General features: G+C 32.0%; 2 protein-coding genes across 2 annotated transcripts; both read right to left on the bottom strand.

The window, feature by feature from the left end:
• Positions 1-1,377: 1,377 nt before the first annotated feature.
• LOC131648272 (uncharacterized) lies at positions 1,378-4,218 on the bottom strand. The gene is made up of 4 exons (XM_058918047.1): positions 4,133-4,218; positions 3,458-3,736; positions 2,686-3,279; positions 1,378-1,570 (listed from the first exon to the last, which is right to left on the bottom strand). Exons 1-4 carry the CDS (start codon positions 4,215-4,217, stop codon positions 1,524-1,526), a joined length of 1,005 nt encoding a protein of 334 aa, XP_058774030.1. The 5' UTR covers position 4,218; the 3' UTR covers positions 1,378-1,523.
• A 2,215-nt stretch (positions 4,219-6,433) lies between these two features.
• On the bottom strand, positions 6,434-8,970 carry LOC131653963 (multiple organellar RNA editing factor 1, mitochondrial-like). The gene is made up of 5 exons (XM_058924321.1): positions 8,539-8,970; positions 8,350-8,447; positions 7,916-7,981; positions 7,001-7,785; positions 6,434-6,782 (listed from the first exon to the last, which is right to left on the bottom strand). Exons 1-5 carry the CDS (start codon positions 8,904-8,906, stop codon positions 6,771-6,773), a joined length of 1,329 nt encoding a protein of 442 aa, XP_058780304.1. The 5' UTR covers positions 8,907-8,970; the 3' UTR covers positions 6,434-6,770.
• Between the last annotated feature and the right edge of the window lie 7,280 nt (positions 8,971-16,250).

Genomic DNA, 16,250 nt, shown 5'->3' with positions numbered 1-16,250 from the left:
TCTTTATTTTTCATCCATACAATTTTAAATGTTTGCTATAATTAATTTTTTATATTTAAACAAAGAAATAAAATGAAGTAAAACATAAAAAAATATCTTTGGTTTTTTTTAATCGTCTGGTTCACCAAAATCGGTCTCGATTTTACGTTTATTTTGGTTTTTTGTACTTGAAACAATTTTATCCCAATTTTACAGACCTAGCCGTTTATTGGTCCAAAGCGAACTGAATTAGACAATAGTTCAAAGTTGAACCGTTTCTATCGGTCGGGTCAATCCAGGTTTTTAAAAATTGCCTAAGGGACATTCTGGGGTACAGGCTGAAGATGAAGCACTTGCTCAAGAGACAAGAGAAGAGGAAGGCAATAGTAAGCTCTCTATTAATGCATAAATATGCACATCAGCTGAGTTATTATCTCGTTGTATTATAGAGAAGAATGATGAAGCTTAAATTTTAGTTAAATAATATTCTAATGGAGGCTAAGAATGTCTTCCATCATAAGAGGCTTAGAAGAAAGGAATTAGTTTATGTACTACATAGTGTGATGTATTTCATATTTATACACAACATGACGTGTATTCATTTATCCATTATTGATAATGCATTTTTGGGTTATAATATTATCTCTTAATCTCATATTACAATTATTATTTATCTTTATGTACTTTGAAGGATCAAATATCAACAAAAAAGTATTTTGCTGCAAAACACAAGTTCATACTCTAGAATGTGAAATCATGTTGAGGGGTGTTTTGCATATTTTAAATTCTATAATTCAAACCCATATTGGAGGGGTGTCTTGCATGATCTAAATTGTATTGCGTGGTCTAGATTGCACCATTACATTATGTGGACCATAATACACAAAAACTTGTATAATAGGCGTGATTGGTTCATTTGCAACAATTAACATTAAAAAATAATGAAATCTTCTTACCCATAGTTAGGTAGAATGAATTTTAATCTAGTTTCAATTTATTATAAAAAAGAGATTGATCAATATCAATGTCTGATTCGAATGATCAACTAGACCAAATGAATCATCATCTTAATCGTCGTGAAACAAGAAAAATGGTCAACGTTGAGTTCTATTGTCTGTCAATCTATATTGATGAACGCATTTAGTTTATTAACATACAACTTCAAAACAACAGTGATGTGAGTATCATGCTCTAGATACTCGGTCAATATCGTGCCAATGAACCATACCCAACTAAGCATGAGATGCTATAAGGAGGTAGTAATATGAATATATAAAAAAATGACCTATATAGTGTTGTTACTTGTTAGGCAATGAGCACATTACTTGATCACATTTCTGGCTAATCATGTTGTACAAATTATATAACTTATTTATTCTTACAAACTAGTAATTTTTACACAATTTTGAAATTGATCTTTAGTCTATTTAATAATCACACATATATATATACAGAAAAATGCAAAAAAAATACGTACATACATATATTGATGCAAATGGTGATATACGAAAATTTAGAAAGTACATATATATTTCAATAACTTCTTAATTTGTTTGAAGAATTCTTCCTCGATTCTCAGCTCCTTGTTCAACTGCAAAATATAGAACCATCATATGAAGTATTGTCTTTTTGAGGTTCAATAGTTTATTATGAAAATAAGAAAAAAAACTGTTTGATTTGGCGAGCCAAAAGCAATTATATGGATGTATAATTGATTCTGGATGATTTTGAGGTGTTTGATTTTTCAAAAGTAGAATTGATTCTGCCTCCAAAATTGATTCTACTTGAAGCTAAAATTTGTAGCTTCTAAGTTTAAACGTGATTTTTACAATGAATTTTTTTGTTCAACTCACTTCTACTTATATGTATCGAAACATAAATCAATTCTGCAAAACTCAATTATGTTTAGAGATGACAATTGTACCCATTCCCAGTTGGTACCCTAAAAAATCACCCATAACGGGTAGGGTAAAAATCCGTAAAACGGATACAAGCATGGGTACGAGCAATTACCCACGAAAAAAAGCGGGTATGGGTGCGGGGTACCTTAGTGTCCACCCCGCCCCATACCCGCACAATTTATATTTATATTTTTATTATTATATATACACTAATGCTTATCAATTATATTAACTACATCTCAATTAAACTTGCACGCGTTTTAATAAAAAAAATGTTTATTTCTTAACTCAATAATAACATTCTCGAATTTTTTAAATGTTGTTAGAAACTTAAAACGACATGATATTATAATTGATCGATAACTTTTTATTAGAAATACTTAGGTACCCAGAGGGTACGAGTACAGGCACAAACGTTGATGCCCACGCGGGTATGGGGATGAGTACTATAGTACCATATCCAGACCCTATCCATTGCCATCCCTAATTATGTCAAAATTAGTTCTACAAAAATCTATTCTTTCAAAATCAATTTAGTCCACCACCGATCCAGACACACATAGTATAAGAAAATATCAATTAGTATATAGTATAATAACATTGTTTAAGAAAATATGTGGTATTTACTCTTTAGCACCAACACCTTTGAAAATGTGACGCATGTATATGTGTTTGAAACCGAAACTAACACTTGTGATTATTTTTAATTTATTCACTTTTTAAAATTATTAGTAGTGTCGACGTATCTATGTCAGTGTCATGTTTCCGGTGTCCATGCTTCATAGGCTATTTATATTTTATGTACCTTGTTGTGTATTGTAGCCTGTTTGTGAGGAATTAGCACGCGTCATAGGACTTTTAACACCATATTTTAGATGTGCTTGTTCATCATTCTTTAGCAAAGAACTAACAGCTCCTTTCACCCTCTCAATCACACCACTACCATTAGAACCTCTTCTAGGACTCGACAATGCTTGAGAATTATATGAACTTTTGGGGCTTGTAGTATTATTAGTCTTCACACTCGCAAGAGAAGGAGACGCATTTTTCATCATTACTGAAGTAAAAGGAGCAACCGGGGTTATTGAACCAACATGATATTTAGAGGAGGAAGCAGATTGAGATGGTGCAGTTGAGTTTGACCCTTCAACATTGGATGATGTCAGTTTCTGAGTCATTGTTACACTTTCTTTTGGGCTATTAGTTGGTGTTGTTGCAAGTTGAGGAGATTTTATTGTAGAAGTTGTGGACTTGATTGGAGTAAGTGCATTTTCTTGATCTTGCTCTTCTCCTGATTTCATTGTCCTTAGAACACGCTTCTCGGAGATTACTGGATTTGCTCTTGGATGTTGTCTCGCATTTTCCTTGTACTCTTCTGGTGCTAGCTCTGATTCATAGACTGAAATAATGGAATATAAATGTTCACATTAAATTTATATAAAATTGACTAAGAAATAAGAACGAATAGACATAAGACTAAGGTTTTAAATTGCGGTTGAAGTTGCTATCTGATTATAATATCGTTAGTGGCCATTTTCTAACATGTAGATTAGGAATTTAAGAATTCTGTTAATTACTTGGAGCTCCAAGGTATTCAGGGTCTTCTTCTTCCTCTTCGTCTTCTAGGCTAACTCCCCAAGACGGAGTGAGATTTTTGTCGTCCTGTCTTTTTTGGCTTAGACTGTTGCGCAATACTAATTTCTTGGCCCTTTCTTTCACTTTGGCGAGAACTGATTTTCTTTGATAGAGGCCTTGATCTTCTTCAAGGTCATGGGGCTTCATCCCAAAATAAGGAGAGGAAGGGGAAGAAGCAAATGTGGGAGAATAGGTTGGTGACATCCTAGAGGATTCCCCTCCTGCATATGGAAACATAACATAAAATTAATATGACTTTTATGTAGGACATAAAATTAGATTATTTTTTTATAGGCGTTACTTGTGATGCAAGTAATTCATTTGTGTAATTTGGTAAATCAAATTTAAACAAATTTTGTGATTGTTCAAATATCCATATGGTTAAAAGATATCTATGATAACAAAATATATATAGTTTCGACATCTCTAAATAAACATGTATTTAGTGTCAACCACTTGTTAGTACTTAACACCGACATGACACTGATACATGTGATTAGATTCAATGTCGGTGATGTGTTATGTATGTGTTTCACATGTCAAAACTTGTTAATAATTAGCATAATTTCATTAACCACGAATATAAATGTGATTAATCATAATTTATAAGGTGTTACCTCGGAGGAATTGTTCCATGGTAGCAATGGAAGGACTTCTTGTTGTAGTATCAACATGTTTGTAAGTGCGTTCTGTCTGAGGCATTTTTCTAAAAAGTTCCCTGGAAATTGCAATGTGCTTCAGCTTTTAAAGTAACGTTTGTGAGATAAATTTGTATGGTTAATAATAAAAGGTTATTAATTTAACACAAAATGAACCATGGTGGAGGAATTGGTTCCGAGATTATAGCATTGTGCAATGATTGAAAAGGCTAAATAGAGTAGAGATACATTAGTGGACTCATATTTTTGCACGTGGTGGAGTCACAAATTTTCAAGCTAAGTAGTGACTTGACATTGATAACATATTGAAACTTGTTTTTGGTTACGATAAGGAAATAAATTGAAACTTGAAACTTAACACACACCCACACATAAGAATTTTTCATGAGAATTGAAGCGTTGTATAACACTTTATTTTAAATTAAGGGTGTGTATTTTAATTTGTTAGATACTTGGTTAATATAAATTATTCTTCTTTTCCAAATATTTATTAGTCTAATAAATTTATATATGTATTGAAAAATTTATAAAAAAAAAATTGTAATTATATTTGATTATAATAATTTGAATTGTTTTGGCACCTTTTATTTTTGTGACAAAAGTTCAATTTATCATATCAAAACTAGAAATGTGGTTTGATTAATAAGATTCGTGGACCATGCACACTATTAGATTGTTAGGTTGCGTTATTTCACTTACTAAAAAATTGGTAAAGAAAAAAAAATGGCAAAGCAAAAAAAAATAGCATGATTGGTTTTAGAGAAACCAGATTTAACAGTGTTTGTTTCAAAAGAAGATGGAAGGATTGATTGTAGAAAGAAAGAAAGCACGGGAAACGATATCCTTCCTTCATTTGGTTCTCTCAAAAAGTTAAAAGAAGGATTACATTTTGGTGGGTCCCACTTAAACAAATCTTCCACGCCAAAATGAGAAGAAAGTGGGATAAGTATATGTATTTTTATTTCTTTTCACTTTCTAGAAGTTTTTATCTTTCTTTCCTTCTATTTTCTTTCATACCAAACAATTAAATTATTCATCTCACTTTCCATTCTCATTCTTTCCTTGAGGAGTGCTAGCAACACTCTCTTTTGAACACTCTCTCAAGCACTCACTTTCTTATTGGTTGAAACATGTGTGGGCCCCTCATTTTAAAAATTGGTCCCACATAAAGTAGTAGGACCCACACATGTTTTAACTAATAAGAAAGTGAGTGTTTGAGAGAGTGTTCAAAAGAGAGTGTTGCTAGCATTTCTCTTCTTTCCTTTTATTTTCTAACTTTCTTTTACCAACCAAACACAAAATTATTCATCTCACTTTCCATTCTCATTCTTTCCTTTTATTTTCTAACTTTCTTTTACCAACCAAACACAGTGTAAAAGTCCGAATGAAAAAGCAGTTTTTATTAGGAACCGGTTTTGAACCAACCTGATCCAAATATAAACCGGTTTTATATACCTAAAACATTTTTATAAAAACGGTTTTAAAAACTAAACCAAACCATATATATGGATCAATTGCACACCCCTAACTGATAGTCATTTTAGTAACAATAGAAATTGTTGGTCTTGTTGTAAATGATAATCACTTAATTAACCATAAAAATTGATTTATTAAAAAGTAGAACCTAAAAATAATGGTCAATAACGTATACAACAAACAATTCATGAGATGAAACCTACCCGGATTACCAAAAGATAATCATGAGGTGTATCATGAAGCATGATTGTACTAGATATTCCCAGTCTGTTCAACAGAAGATAATACCAATTGAAATCTGCAGAGTGAATGCATTATTGTTTAACTCCCCAGAGAGGCCGATAGTATGCTCAACCAAGAAGCAGCGTTGTCTGTGACAGTAACAGAGGCAATTGTCTCAGTAAGAGAACTTCCTTGCTGCACAACATGCTCCACTATTTCTTATATCAACACTACACAAACTCTTTAGTTCTAATAAAAAAAGAAGCACTCTTCTGATTCCACAGAAGAATATCTAGGCATAAACACACCAAAATTCAGCATGTGGGAAATCTAATTTCTTATAATATTCAACCCAAGAAAGAAAATGAAGATTTGTGAAACAGAAAAACAAACAAGATAAACAAAAATAATAAAGACAAAACAACATAATAAGTTCACATGTTACTGCAAACAGGTGAAGGAATTAATAGAGTTACTACAACTCATTGTAGACACAAAATTCAAAAGGGAACATACATATATAATAATAGCATGAGAGGAATTTTAAAGTAGAAATTGAAATTAAACTAAGCAGTGAGTTCCTCTTCCTTGTGATTATCAATAACATCAGACTTAGGGGCAACACAAGTGATAACAAAACCACGTTCAATCTGTTAATCATCAAGGAAAGAAAGAACCATCCAGCATAAACCAGTTCAAACATGTTTAAACTAATCATGAGGCAGCTAGTAAGAGCCTTACAACATCCATCTTTGTAATGAAAACAGAACATGGAAAGATATATACAATGACAACTCAATAGATTCAATTTTTGACCCCATCGGCAAGGACGTCCAATCAGCTTATAATAAATTTTGGTAACTTCGATGCAGGCCACCCATCATGACTCAGACTACTATCAATATCTTCCCTGCATAAAATAACAAGAACAAATCACATTTCGCATTAATTGAAACAAGGAAATTACTTCTTTTTTTTCTTCTTTCTGATAGAACATATTACAGAGATATAGGTTTGCCATTTACAGTTTCACAAAACTCCTAAAACAAGGAGAGCATGACTGCTCTACAAATAAAAATTCGTATTCTTAAATAAACATAAATATTGCTCAATTCTATTCTATCATACCTCTCCAGTAAAATTGCCAGGACCAGGAGGTGGAAATCTTTGTTGGGAACCTGACTGTTCATTGGCATGCTGATTCCCCTTATTGGCTTGTTCAAATTCCTCCATATATGATGGTTTGAAATTCCATCCACCTTCACTAGGCACAGAGTCTCTTTTTTCTCCTTGTCCTGGTGACCCGAAGTTCTGTTGTGGAGCAAAATTTCTTCTTTCTCCTTGTCCTGGGGGTCCGAAGTTCTGTTGTGGTGCAAAATTTCTTCTATCTCCTTGCCCTGGTGGTCCGAAGTTCTGGGGTGGCGCAAAATTTCCTCTTTCTCCTTGTCCTGGTGGTCCGAAACTCTGTTGTGGCGCATAATTTCTTCTTTCTCCTTGTCCCGGTGGTCCGAAGTTCTGCGGTGGTGCAAAATTTCCTCTTTCTCCTTGTCCTGGCGGTCCGAAATTCTGTTGCGGCGCATAATTTCTTCTTTCTCCTTGTCCTGGTGATCCAAATCTTTGTTGTGGTGGAGCAGTACCAAGGGTTTGCTGTTGGGAGTAATTTTGTGGTGCTTGATCAATGTTACGTGGGAGTGAATAATTTTGTTGGGGTGGATATCCTTGCGATGTTTGAGCATGGCTTTGTTGGGGTGGATATCCTTGTGATCCTTGTTGTCCGAAATTCCTTCCACTCTGATTATTGTAAGAGGGATTCCCTTGTCCTTGTCGATTAAAGTCTCGTCTTGCTCCTTGGTTTCTCCCGTATTGTATGGGCGGAGGCCGAGGGATGATGGTTCCATCAATGTACTGGTCTCCTGTATCACACAATTAAAAATGATTCTCATAATCAAAAGGGGCAGGCAGCTTAACACCTAAGAGATCATAAAGTAAATAGCTTAAACTGAAATTGAACTAAGCATAACTAGAATTAAGCTAAAAAGTTACCTCCATATTGTTTGTTGACAGGGTCAATATAGGAATCTGGTAGCACAAAGATGACTCCAGGAAGACCTGTTGTTGAAAAGCATAAAGATGTATCAATTTAACTAAACAAGCCTATTGAATTAAAGGTAAGTATTAGGAACAGAGTTTTAAAAATCGGCCAGCCGACCGTGAAAACGGCCACGACAAAACGGTTTCGAGAGGAGCCGATACCAATACAGTTATCACCAAGTCTATATTAAAGAATAAATTGTGTTGCGATGAACTGAGTCTTTATGCGACACCTATAACAACGGAAATCGCAAAAGTCTTTATGGGACTCCTATAACAACCGAAATCGCAAAAGTCTTTATGCGACACGGCAACACCTATACCAACCGAAATCGCAAAGTATTTATGCATTTAAAACACTGAATAGGAATAAGAAGAAGAAATACTTTCAAATTTCTTGGACTCTTCTTCAGTGACAACAGCCTGAAATCCAGTGTAAGTGGTTGTACTGCAAGCATAAATTTTCTTCTTTGCCTCTTCCACACTAAAATCACATACAAATTCAAATTCAAAATCAAACAAATTTTCAAGAATCTTAACTAAATTTTGTAACTAATAATGAATAATAAAAAAACCTGATGTTGAGACCCTTAGCACAGGTCTCTTCGTAGGTGCGAACCATTTCTTCGGGTGAAGGCTTGTTATCTTTGGGAAAATCCATAACGAAAAGCCAGTGGTTGTAGTCGCAACCCTCGAAGAGGATCGTATCAGGACCAATCTCATCGGGTGTTTCGGTATAGCGAGAAGATAGAAGAGAAATAGGGGTAGACCTGAACGAACGGGATTGAACGGCGAGCATGTTCGGCGACGATTCCCGACGTGAGGGTAGTGATGATGATGAAATGTGGGAGCTGATCGGGAGAGTTAGAGTTGATGAAAAGGAATGGTGGAGGGAGGAGAGTGCTCTGAAGGTGCGGCGGTAGATGATTAGCGACGATGCCATCGCGGTGGTCGGAGAGAGAGTAGGGTTTTGGGGTTTAGAGAATTTGGGAATTGATTGACAGTAAAGTAAGAAGCTATCCCAAATGCTGACCATTTTGCAAAATGGGCCTTCTAATGTTTGGGCTTTGTTTTTTGTTTTAAGAAAACTTTACCTTATAGCGTTACCATTACTCCTATACCCCAACATTTATCAAGATAGTAGAATTATACACTTCTCATTTATTATTAATATTTTTTTACTAATACATTACTTGTCTGGAACACTTAATAAAAGAGTTTCGATAATTAATTTTTTAATGTACCGGAATACTTGACAAAAGTATTTTGGTAGAAATTTATTTTAATTTTTCCTGTACCGAAACACTTAGAAAAGGAATTTCGATAATTAAATTTTAATTTTCTCAATCGAATAACTTAATTAATGTATTTCAGTAATTTTCAAATTGCTTATCGGAATATTTAATTAATTAATATGTTTCAGTTGTTTTCAAACTACTCACCAGACAATTTTATTAAAGTGTTATGATGGTTTAATTTTTTCTTTAAAATTTTAGACTTTAGGCACGATTTTAAACTCTGGCTAAAAGTGGTGCATTTTGTAAAAAGTGGGTTGTAGTTAGGGGTGGCAAAACGGGCTCGGCTCGCGGGAAAAGCCTGTTTTACCCGCACTTTTACGCGGGGCAGACCCACTTCCTTTAATGTACCCGCCCCGCACCGCACCGTTTTTTTGCGGGCTTTTGCGGGCATTAACTTTTTCATACACTTTTACTATTTTTAGGCCTAAAATATTTAATGCCCGCGGACATTCCCCGCCCAGCCCTCACTTTTTGCGGGGCGGGGTAAGGTTTTAGGCCCGCACAATCAAATATGCCCGCCCCGCCCCACCCCATTTTTTCGCGGGCTTTTGCGGGGCGGACCTAAATGGGGTGGGCATGCCCGTTTGCCACCCCTAGTTGTAGTGTAGGCAGGAACTTTAGGCAACACTTTTTTGTGTTGCCTAAATTCTTTTTTTGAAATTGAATGAATTGTAAGTTTTTTAAATGTAATTTTTTCTAACTTAAATTACTTATTTAAGGATATTTTAGTCAAATTGAATGAATTGTAGGGATAGGAGAATGATTGTTGGTAGGGATGTAAATGAATATTCATGGAGACAGATAATATGATTTCTGTATCCGCTCCGTTGTATAAATATGATATCCATATTCGCCCCATATCCATGCAGGTATCTGTTAAACGGATAATCCGCGGGTTTTAAGATATCCGCTGATATTTACAAATATCCATGGATAATATTTTTTTTCTAAAATTATGTTTTAAAAAATATTTTCAGCCTCTTTTAAAGACATAAGTTATTTTCACATAACATCCATACAAATCTCTATTATTTTAACAACAAAAATTCATCATATTAATTTTCTTCATTTTCGCCAAGGCATAAATATAGAAGGATCGTTGAAGGGAGGTATAGAATATAAAAGGCGGCTAAATATGAAATTGTCAAAAGGATTTGTATGAAATATAAATATTTTTTTAAAAGAAAATTAAAAAAAAATGAGCAGCTTAGATTTTTAGAGGATGAGAACAATTAATATATAAATAATTTTTATAATTTATTAACGGATATGCATATCCGCGGATACGGGTAATATTAAACTTGTATACACATCCATTAATAAACAGATATTTAAATATTCTTTTATTATATCTGTGGATATCTATTAAGCTATCCGCCCCGTATCTGTGATAGATTTTATCTGCGGATACGGATTTTTTTGCCTTCCTTAATTGTTGGGGTATGGGGTAAAATTTTCATACTTTACACTATACCTCTACCATTATTCCTATACTCCAATATTTATCAAAACTTTTCTAACTATACCATTATATATATATATATATATATATATATATATAAAATTAAATTTTTTAAAATGATAAATTTTGTACTCCTATATTAGTTTACCAAATAAATTAAAATAAAACATTCCGGTAGATATATATGTTCATCGGGTAAATTGGTAATAAGTTATTTTAAATTGTTCATCAGATAACTTAATTAAAGTGTTCTAAACTTCTCATACTTACGCATCTTTTCGTTGTCACTAGCATCCGGATCAGAATTGCCAAGCTCTTCACTTTCATAATCTCCATCTTGCTCTACCACCTTTGATGAACTAGGTTTGCCTTTCATGACCCTTGCAGGAACACGAAACTTCATTTTTTTTTTGGAAACTTTAAAATTGGTTTATCTTTCCTAGCTCTTAACTTGTACCTTAGCTTCTTACCACCAACTTCAACCCTATTACTTTCATCCGGTTTCTCAACTTCAACAACCACAAATCCTTCATTGTCATCATCCACTCTTTCTTCCTCGTTGTCCCCAAATCCTATTCCTACAGATTCTTCATCTTCACTCGTTTCGCCAACATTAACTTCAACTATATTCGAAATCTCAGCCCTCTTTGTGTTGTCACCAACAAAATGCTCAAGATAAATATGTCCCTCGATATTTTTCATAATAGCATGATTTGCAATTGTTGTAACATGAACATCATCATTGATGTGAAAGAAGTTTTCATCAATACCTTCTATTTTCCTTCACATTCGGATTCCACTACAGTCGAAACCACATTAGAGAACTAAACTCATAGCTTCATATATGACCAACTATATTCGGAATCTCAACCCTCTTTATGTTGTCACCAACAAAATGCTCAAGACAAATATGTCCCTCGACATTATTCATAATAGCATGATTTGCAATTGCTGTAACATGAACATCATCAGTGACATGAAAGAAGTTTTCATCAATACCTTTTATTTTCCTCCACATTCGGATTCCTTTACAGTCGAAACCACATTCGAGAACTAAGCTCATAGCTTCGTATATGATCAGGTGTCTGAATCTTGCCCTCTAACAATAGTTCCAGTTCCTCCTCTGTAAAAAACGATTCTATCACGTACAAACTGACCGTCATGGTGAAAGCTTACAGTGAATAGCATCATTCCTACAAATGGAAAATACATTTTAGGATTCATGAAAAACGATGTTAACCTAAGTGAAATTAGAGAATAACGTACCTAACAAAGCTTCAACAACTTGACAATTGTGGATTCGTTAGCTTGGAAGAGGTGACGGAGAAGAATCTTCAGCGACGAAGAATAAACTTGTGTTTTCTAAATTAGGTTTTCGGGGGGGTAAATGAGTGTGCATGCATGGCATTTGATTTTAATTACATAAAGGATTTAAATAAATTATGTTAATTGGATTCAATAATAAAAATAATTTGAATAAATTACACCTAAGCAAGGGGCATACTCAAAATGCTTACATGAAAATGACAACTCAGCAAGTTAAATCACCAAATTCACTAAAGGTTTAAAATGTGGAAATCTTCATATTACAGGGATGGAATCTGTGTTTTTTTACTGAATTATTTTTGGGATTCAGCCCAAATGGAGGGGGCAAAAAGGTGTTTAACATTAGTTTTTAAATTATTCACTGGATAACTTAATTAAGGTGTTCAGGTAGTTTTCAAATTACTCCTCAGACAATTTAATTAAAGTGTTTTAGAGATTTAATGTTCTTCAAAATTTAGACTTAGGCAACGGTTTAAAAACGTGGCTAAAAGTGGTGTAGTAATTAACCGGTTCACAATTTTTACTTTAGACAACGATTTAAAAGTGTCGTCTAAAGTAATGTTCTAGTTCTTAGGCAACAGGTGATCACTTTAGATCATTTTTTACTATGTCGAATAAACTCATTTTGTTTTAAATTTTCCTGATAACTTACCAAAATTTGTTTGAAATGTGACTTATTTTCAAACATAAATCATTTATTTAATGATATTTTAGTCAAATTATATAAATTATAGAGTAGGAGAATAATTGTCCAAGTATGAGGTAAAATTTTTCTCTTTTTAATAGTATTTTTCTCATACTCAATAAAATCTTAAAATTATTTTTGTAGCGTAAATTCATATCTTCTATATTTATTTAAATGATATTATTTTTAATATTTTAAAAGTGTGGCACTTAAAACTGCTCCAACTTATTTTGTCTAATAATATTATCGGAGCAATTCTTGCATGGACACGACCATAAATCTATATTCCTAGGCACAACCAATAAGAATAGAGTAATTTTTAATTTATTTTTATTTTAATTTTATTTTTAATTGGATTCATGGGGTGGTTGAGATTATGAAGGAGAGAGAAAATTCTTAATTTATTTTTTAATTAATTAAAATTATGTGATTGGTTGTGTGTAAAACAATTTCTTAGGTCTGTGTCCACCTAAGAATTTTTCATATTATCGAGACAAACTCGTGCTTTTTAAAAAAAAAAAAAAAAGTGCAATAACGTCAAAATTTACCTTGTTCAAACATTGAAATCGTCATGGCAATTAATTCACTCCTTAAAACATTTATGAACCTTTAAAGTTTCATTTTTGAGTGAGAATATCTCAATCCACCTCTTGATACTCGTAGACACCTAACAAAATTTCATTTATGTCCCCTGCTTCCGTAGATTTACATCAAAAAGTACATTTTTTGCCCAAATTTAAATTTTTACGGAGGTGCATCTACAGAGGTGGTTTATAATGGTAAATGTTTGGAAAAATTCAAATTAATTCAGTTCAGAAAATGTTCCGTAGATACAGCTCTGGAACGTCTTAACGCCAGAATGTTTTGTAGATGTACCTACGGAACCTTCTACTATATGTTAAATCAGCTATAAACTTCGTTTTTTTTTGCAACAGAATAATACATTAGAATATAAGTCTAGTATCACAATTAAAATAATAATAATTAATTTTTTATAAGATAGTGTTTCTTACAAAAAGAGAGTACTAGTTTTAACACATATTCTTCCTTCCTCTTTTCGACATACCCTTCAGGTTGCCTCATCATGATTGTTTCATCTAGATCACTATACAAGAACACAGTCTTCACATCCATCTGTTCCAGTTCAAGGTCGAACTATGCCACCATGGCAAGGAACATTTGAATGGACCTATGCTTCATAATAGGAGAAAATACATCTTTGAAGTCGACACCTTCTTTATGAGTGAAACCCCTTGCAAACAGGAAAAAATTATATTTCAAAGAAAAATAAATTCTCAAAGTTCTCACCTCTCAAAACTTTCCATTATTTTGATTTATTCTAACTCTTTAAGTTGTGTTTGAAAGGGAGTAGAGAAATTTTTTGGAGGGAAGAATTTAAAAAATTGATGTAGGTCAATTACTCTAGAAAACTACATTAAAAAAAAGGATCGATGGTTATACACTATCAGTGTAAAAAGTTTTATACTGTCATTCCATTACAATCATTCATAATTATTATTTTATATATAATTAAAATAAAAGTCAAATATAACTTAAAATCTGACGATTATAATTCACTGACGGTGTAAAACTACTTTACACCGTCGGTGTAGTCCGATTAAGTTCTAAAAAATAAATAAAATAATGAGGGTAGTTATTCAGTTACCCTGGTAAATTGAATTAGTACACTATCTCACAACCGCTACTAATTCATCAAAATTGTTTAAAACACCAATTCATTTTCAGCAACCTCTCCTTAACCACCACCATCCCAAATAGTTCAAGTTTTGGTTATTCTAAAGAACATCACGGGATCATTTCATAGTGGAAGCACATGCACTGAATCGTCACCACGGTTCAATTTTCATATAATGTTGAAAACTAAGGTAAATTTCATATCCTAACATTAATTACTTGATGCACATCACTGTCTGGTTTGTTATGTACATTTCAATTAAAGAAAAAGATTTGTAATAGTGTACAGTACTTTGAAAATTAATTTTGTTAATCACATTTTCATTCACAAAACATATAATATAAGTATTTATATGAACTCAACTTGGAATCAAGAGATGGATAAATGTTTGTATGATCTATGGATAACAAGCATAAAGCCCTTGATAATTTAAACTCATACGTTTATTTGGTTATGAAAATTAAAATTTACTCTACTTTGATCCATGAAAATATTTTTAAAATTTGTTAGGTTGCATTAAAAGCTAGGGAGTAGTAGTGTCTATATAATTTTTTTTACACGATTAGTACATCACAACTATTCTTAAGTAATATTTTAAATGTGATTAAAGTAAAAACTCAAACAGTTATAAAAACTTGACAATTAAAATTAATTGACGAAGTAAAATTCATTTTCATCGTCGGTGTATATCAATTAAATTCTAAAAATTATTTTGATCCATACCAATTATTTAGTCTAGCATTAACTTCTTAGTCCCGCTAATTAGTGTTTTTGAAATTGAAGGACTAATTAGTGTTTTTGAAATTGAATTTCAATTCATTATTTTTTATTGTTGTTTGAATTTTTAATTCTTCTATTCATATTCATGCATTGGATGAAGACATAATTAATTTTGATCCACATCTAGAAAAATATTTTAAAAAAATTAATTTAGATATTTATTTACTCTTATATTAACTTTTTATATTCTTCCATATTTAGCATTGTTAAAAAGGAATATGCAACAAACACATTTTACACCATTCTTTGATAAAAATCAAATATACTCATAAAAAACCGTTATAACGATATAACTATCGATATTATATTATTATTCGATAAAATAAATATAATTTTAAAAAACCGTTATAACGTATAAAAAATTAATTTAGATATTTATTTACTCTTATATTAACTTTTTTATTTTTCCATATTTAACATTGTTAAAAAGGAATATGCAACAAACACATTTTACACCATTCTTTGATAAAAATCAAATATACTTATAAAAAACCGTTATAACGATATAACTATCAATATTATAGTTATTATTCAATAAAATCAAATATAATTTTAAAAAACCGTTATAACAAAATAAAAAATTAATTTAGATATTTATTTACTCTTATATTAACTTTTTTATTTTTCTATATTTAACATTGTTAAAAAGGAATATGCAACAAACACATTTTACGCCATTCTTTAAAAATCAAATATACTTATAGAAAACCGTTATAACGATATGACTAACGATATTATAGTTATTATTTGATAAAATCAAATATAATTTTTAAAAACCGTTATAACAGTGTGATTGATCGCCATGACTATTATTATTAGATTTATGTAAGTTATTAGCGCTGATAAATGTAAATTCGTTATCAAATTTGTGACATTTCATACTTAATTTTTTGTATTAAAAATACTAAATAATATATAAATGATAAAATGTAATTAATTAGTAAATGCAAATGAAAAACATGATGTACAAAATTGCAAAAGTGCATGAACCTAGTTGAAACCAACAACCAATAGCATTGCAGCATTGTAGTAGTAGAAAA

This window comes from Vicia villosa, linkage group LG2 (genome assembly GCF_029867415.1).
Source record: "Vicia villosa cultivar HV-30 ecotype Madison, WI linkage group LG2, Vvil1.0, whole genome shotgun sequence".
NCBI lineage: Eukaryota > Viridiplantae > Streptophyta > Magnoliopsida > Fabales > Fabaceae > Vicia > Vicia villosa.
The sequence above is the reverse complement of the archived record's forward strand: the minus strand, read 5'-3'. Positions and strand labels throughout refer to the sequence as shown.

What these genes read in the sequence shown, in the direction of transcription:
- LOC131648272 (XM_058918047.1), bottom strand. Translation starts at nt 4,217, where the DNA reads ATGCCTCAGACAGAACGCACTTACAAACATGTTGATACTACAACAAGA. An exon ending in CATGGAACAATTCCTCCGAG is followed by an intron (nt 3,737 to 4,132) that starts GTAACACCTTAT and finishes TTCCATATGCAG; the next exon opens with GAGGGGAATCCTCTAGGATG. An exon ending in AGGCTACAATACACAACAAG is followed by an intron (nt 1,571 to 2,685) that starts GTACATAAAATA and finishes TATATTTTGCAG; the next exon opens with TTGAACAAGGAGCTGAGAAT.
- LOC131653963 (XM_058924321.1), bottom strand. Translation starts at nt 8,906, where the DNA reads ATGGCATCGTCGCTAATCATCTACCGCCGCACCTTCAGAGCACTCTCC. An exon ending in GCTAAGGGTCTCAACATCAG is followed by an intron (nt 8,448 to 8,538) that starts GTTTTTTTATTA and finishes ATGTGATTTTAG; the next exon opens with TGTGGAAGAGGCAAAGAAGA. An exon ending in AGAGTCCAAGAAATTTGAAA is followed by an intron (nt 7,982 to 8,349) that starts GTATTTCTTCTT and finishes TTTCAACAACAG; the next exon opens with GTCTTCCTGGAGTCATCTTT.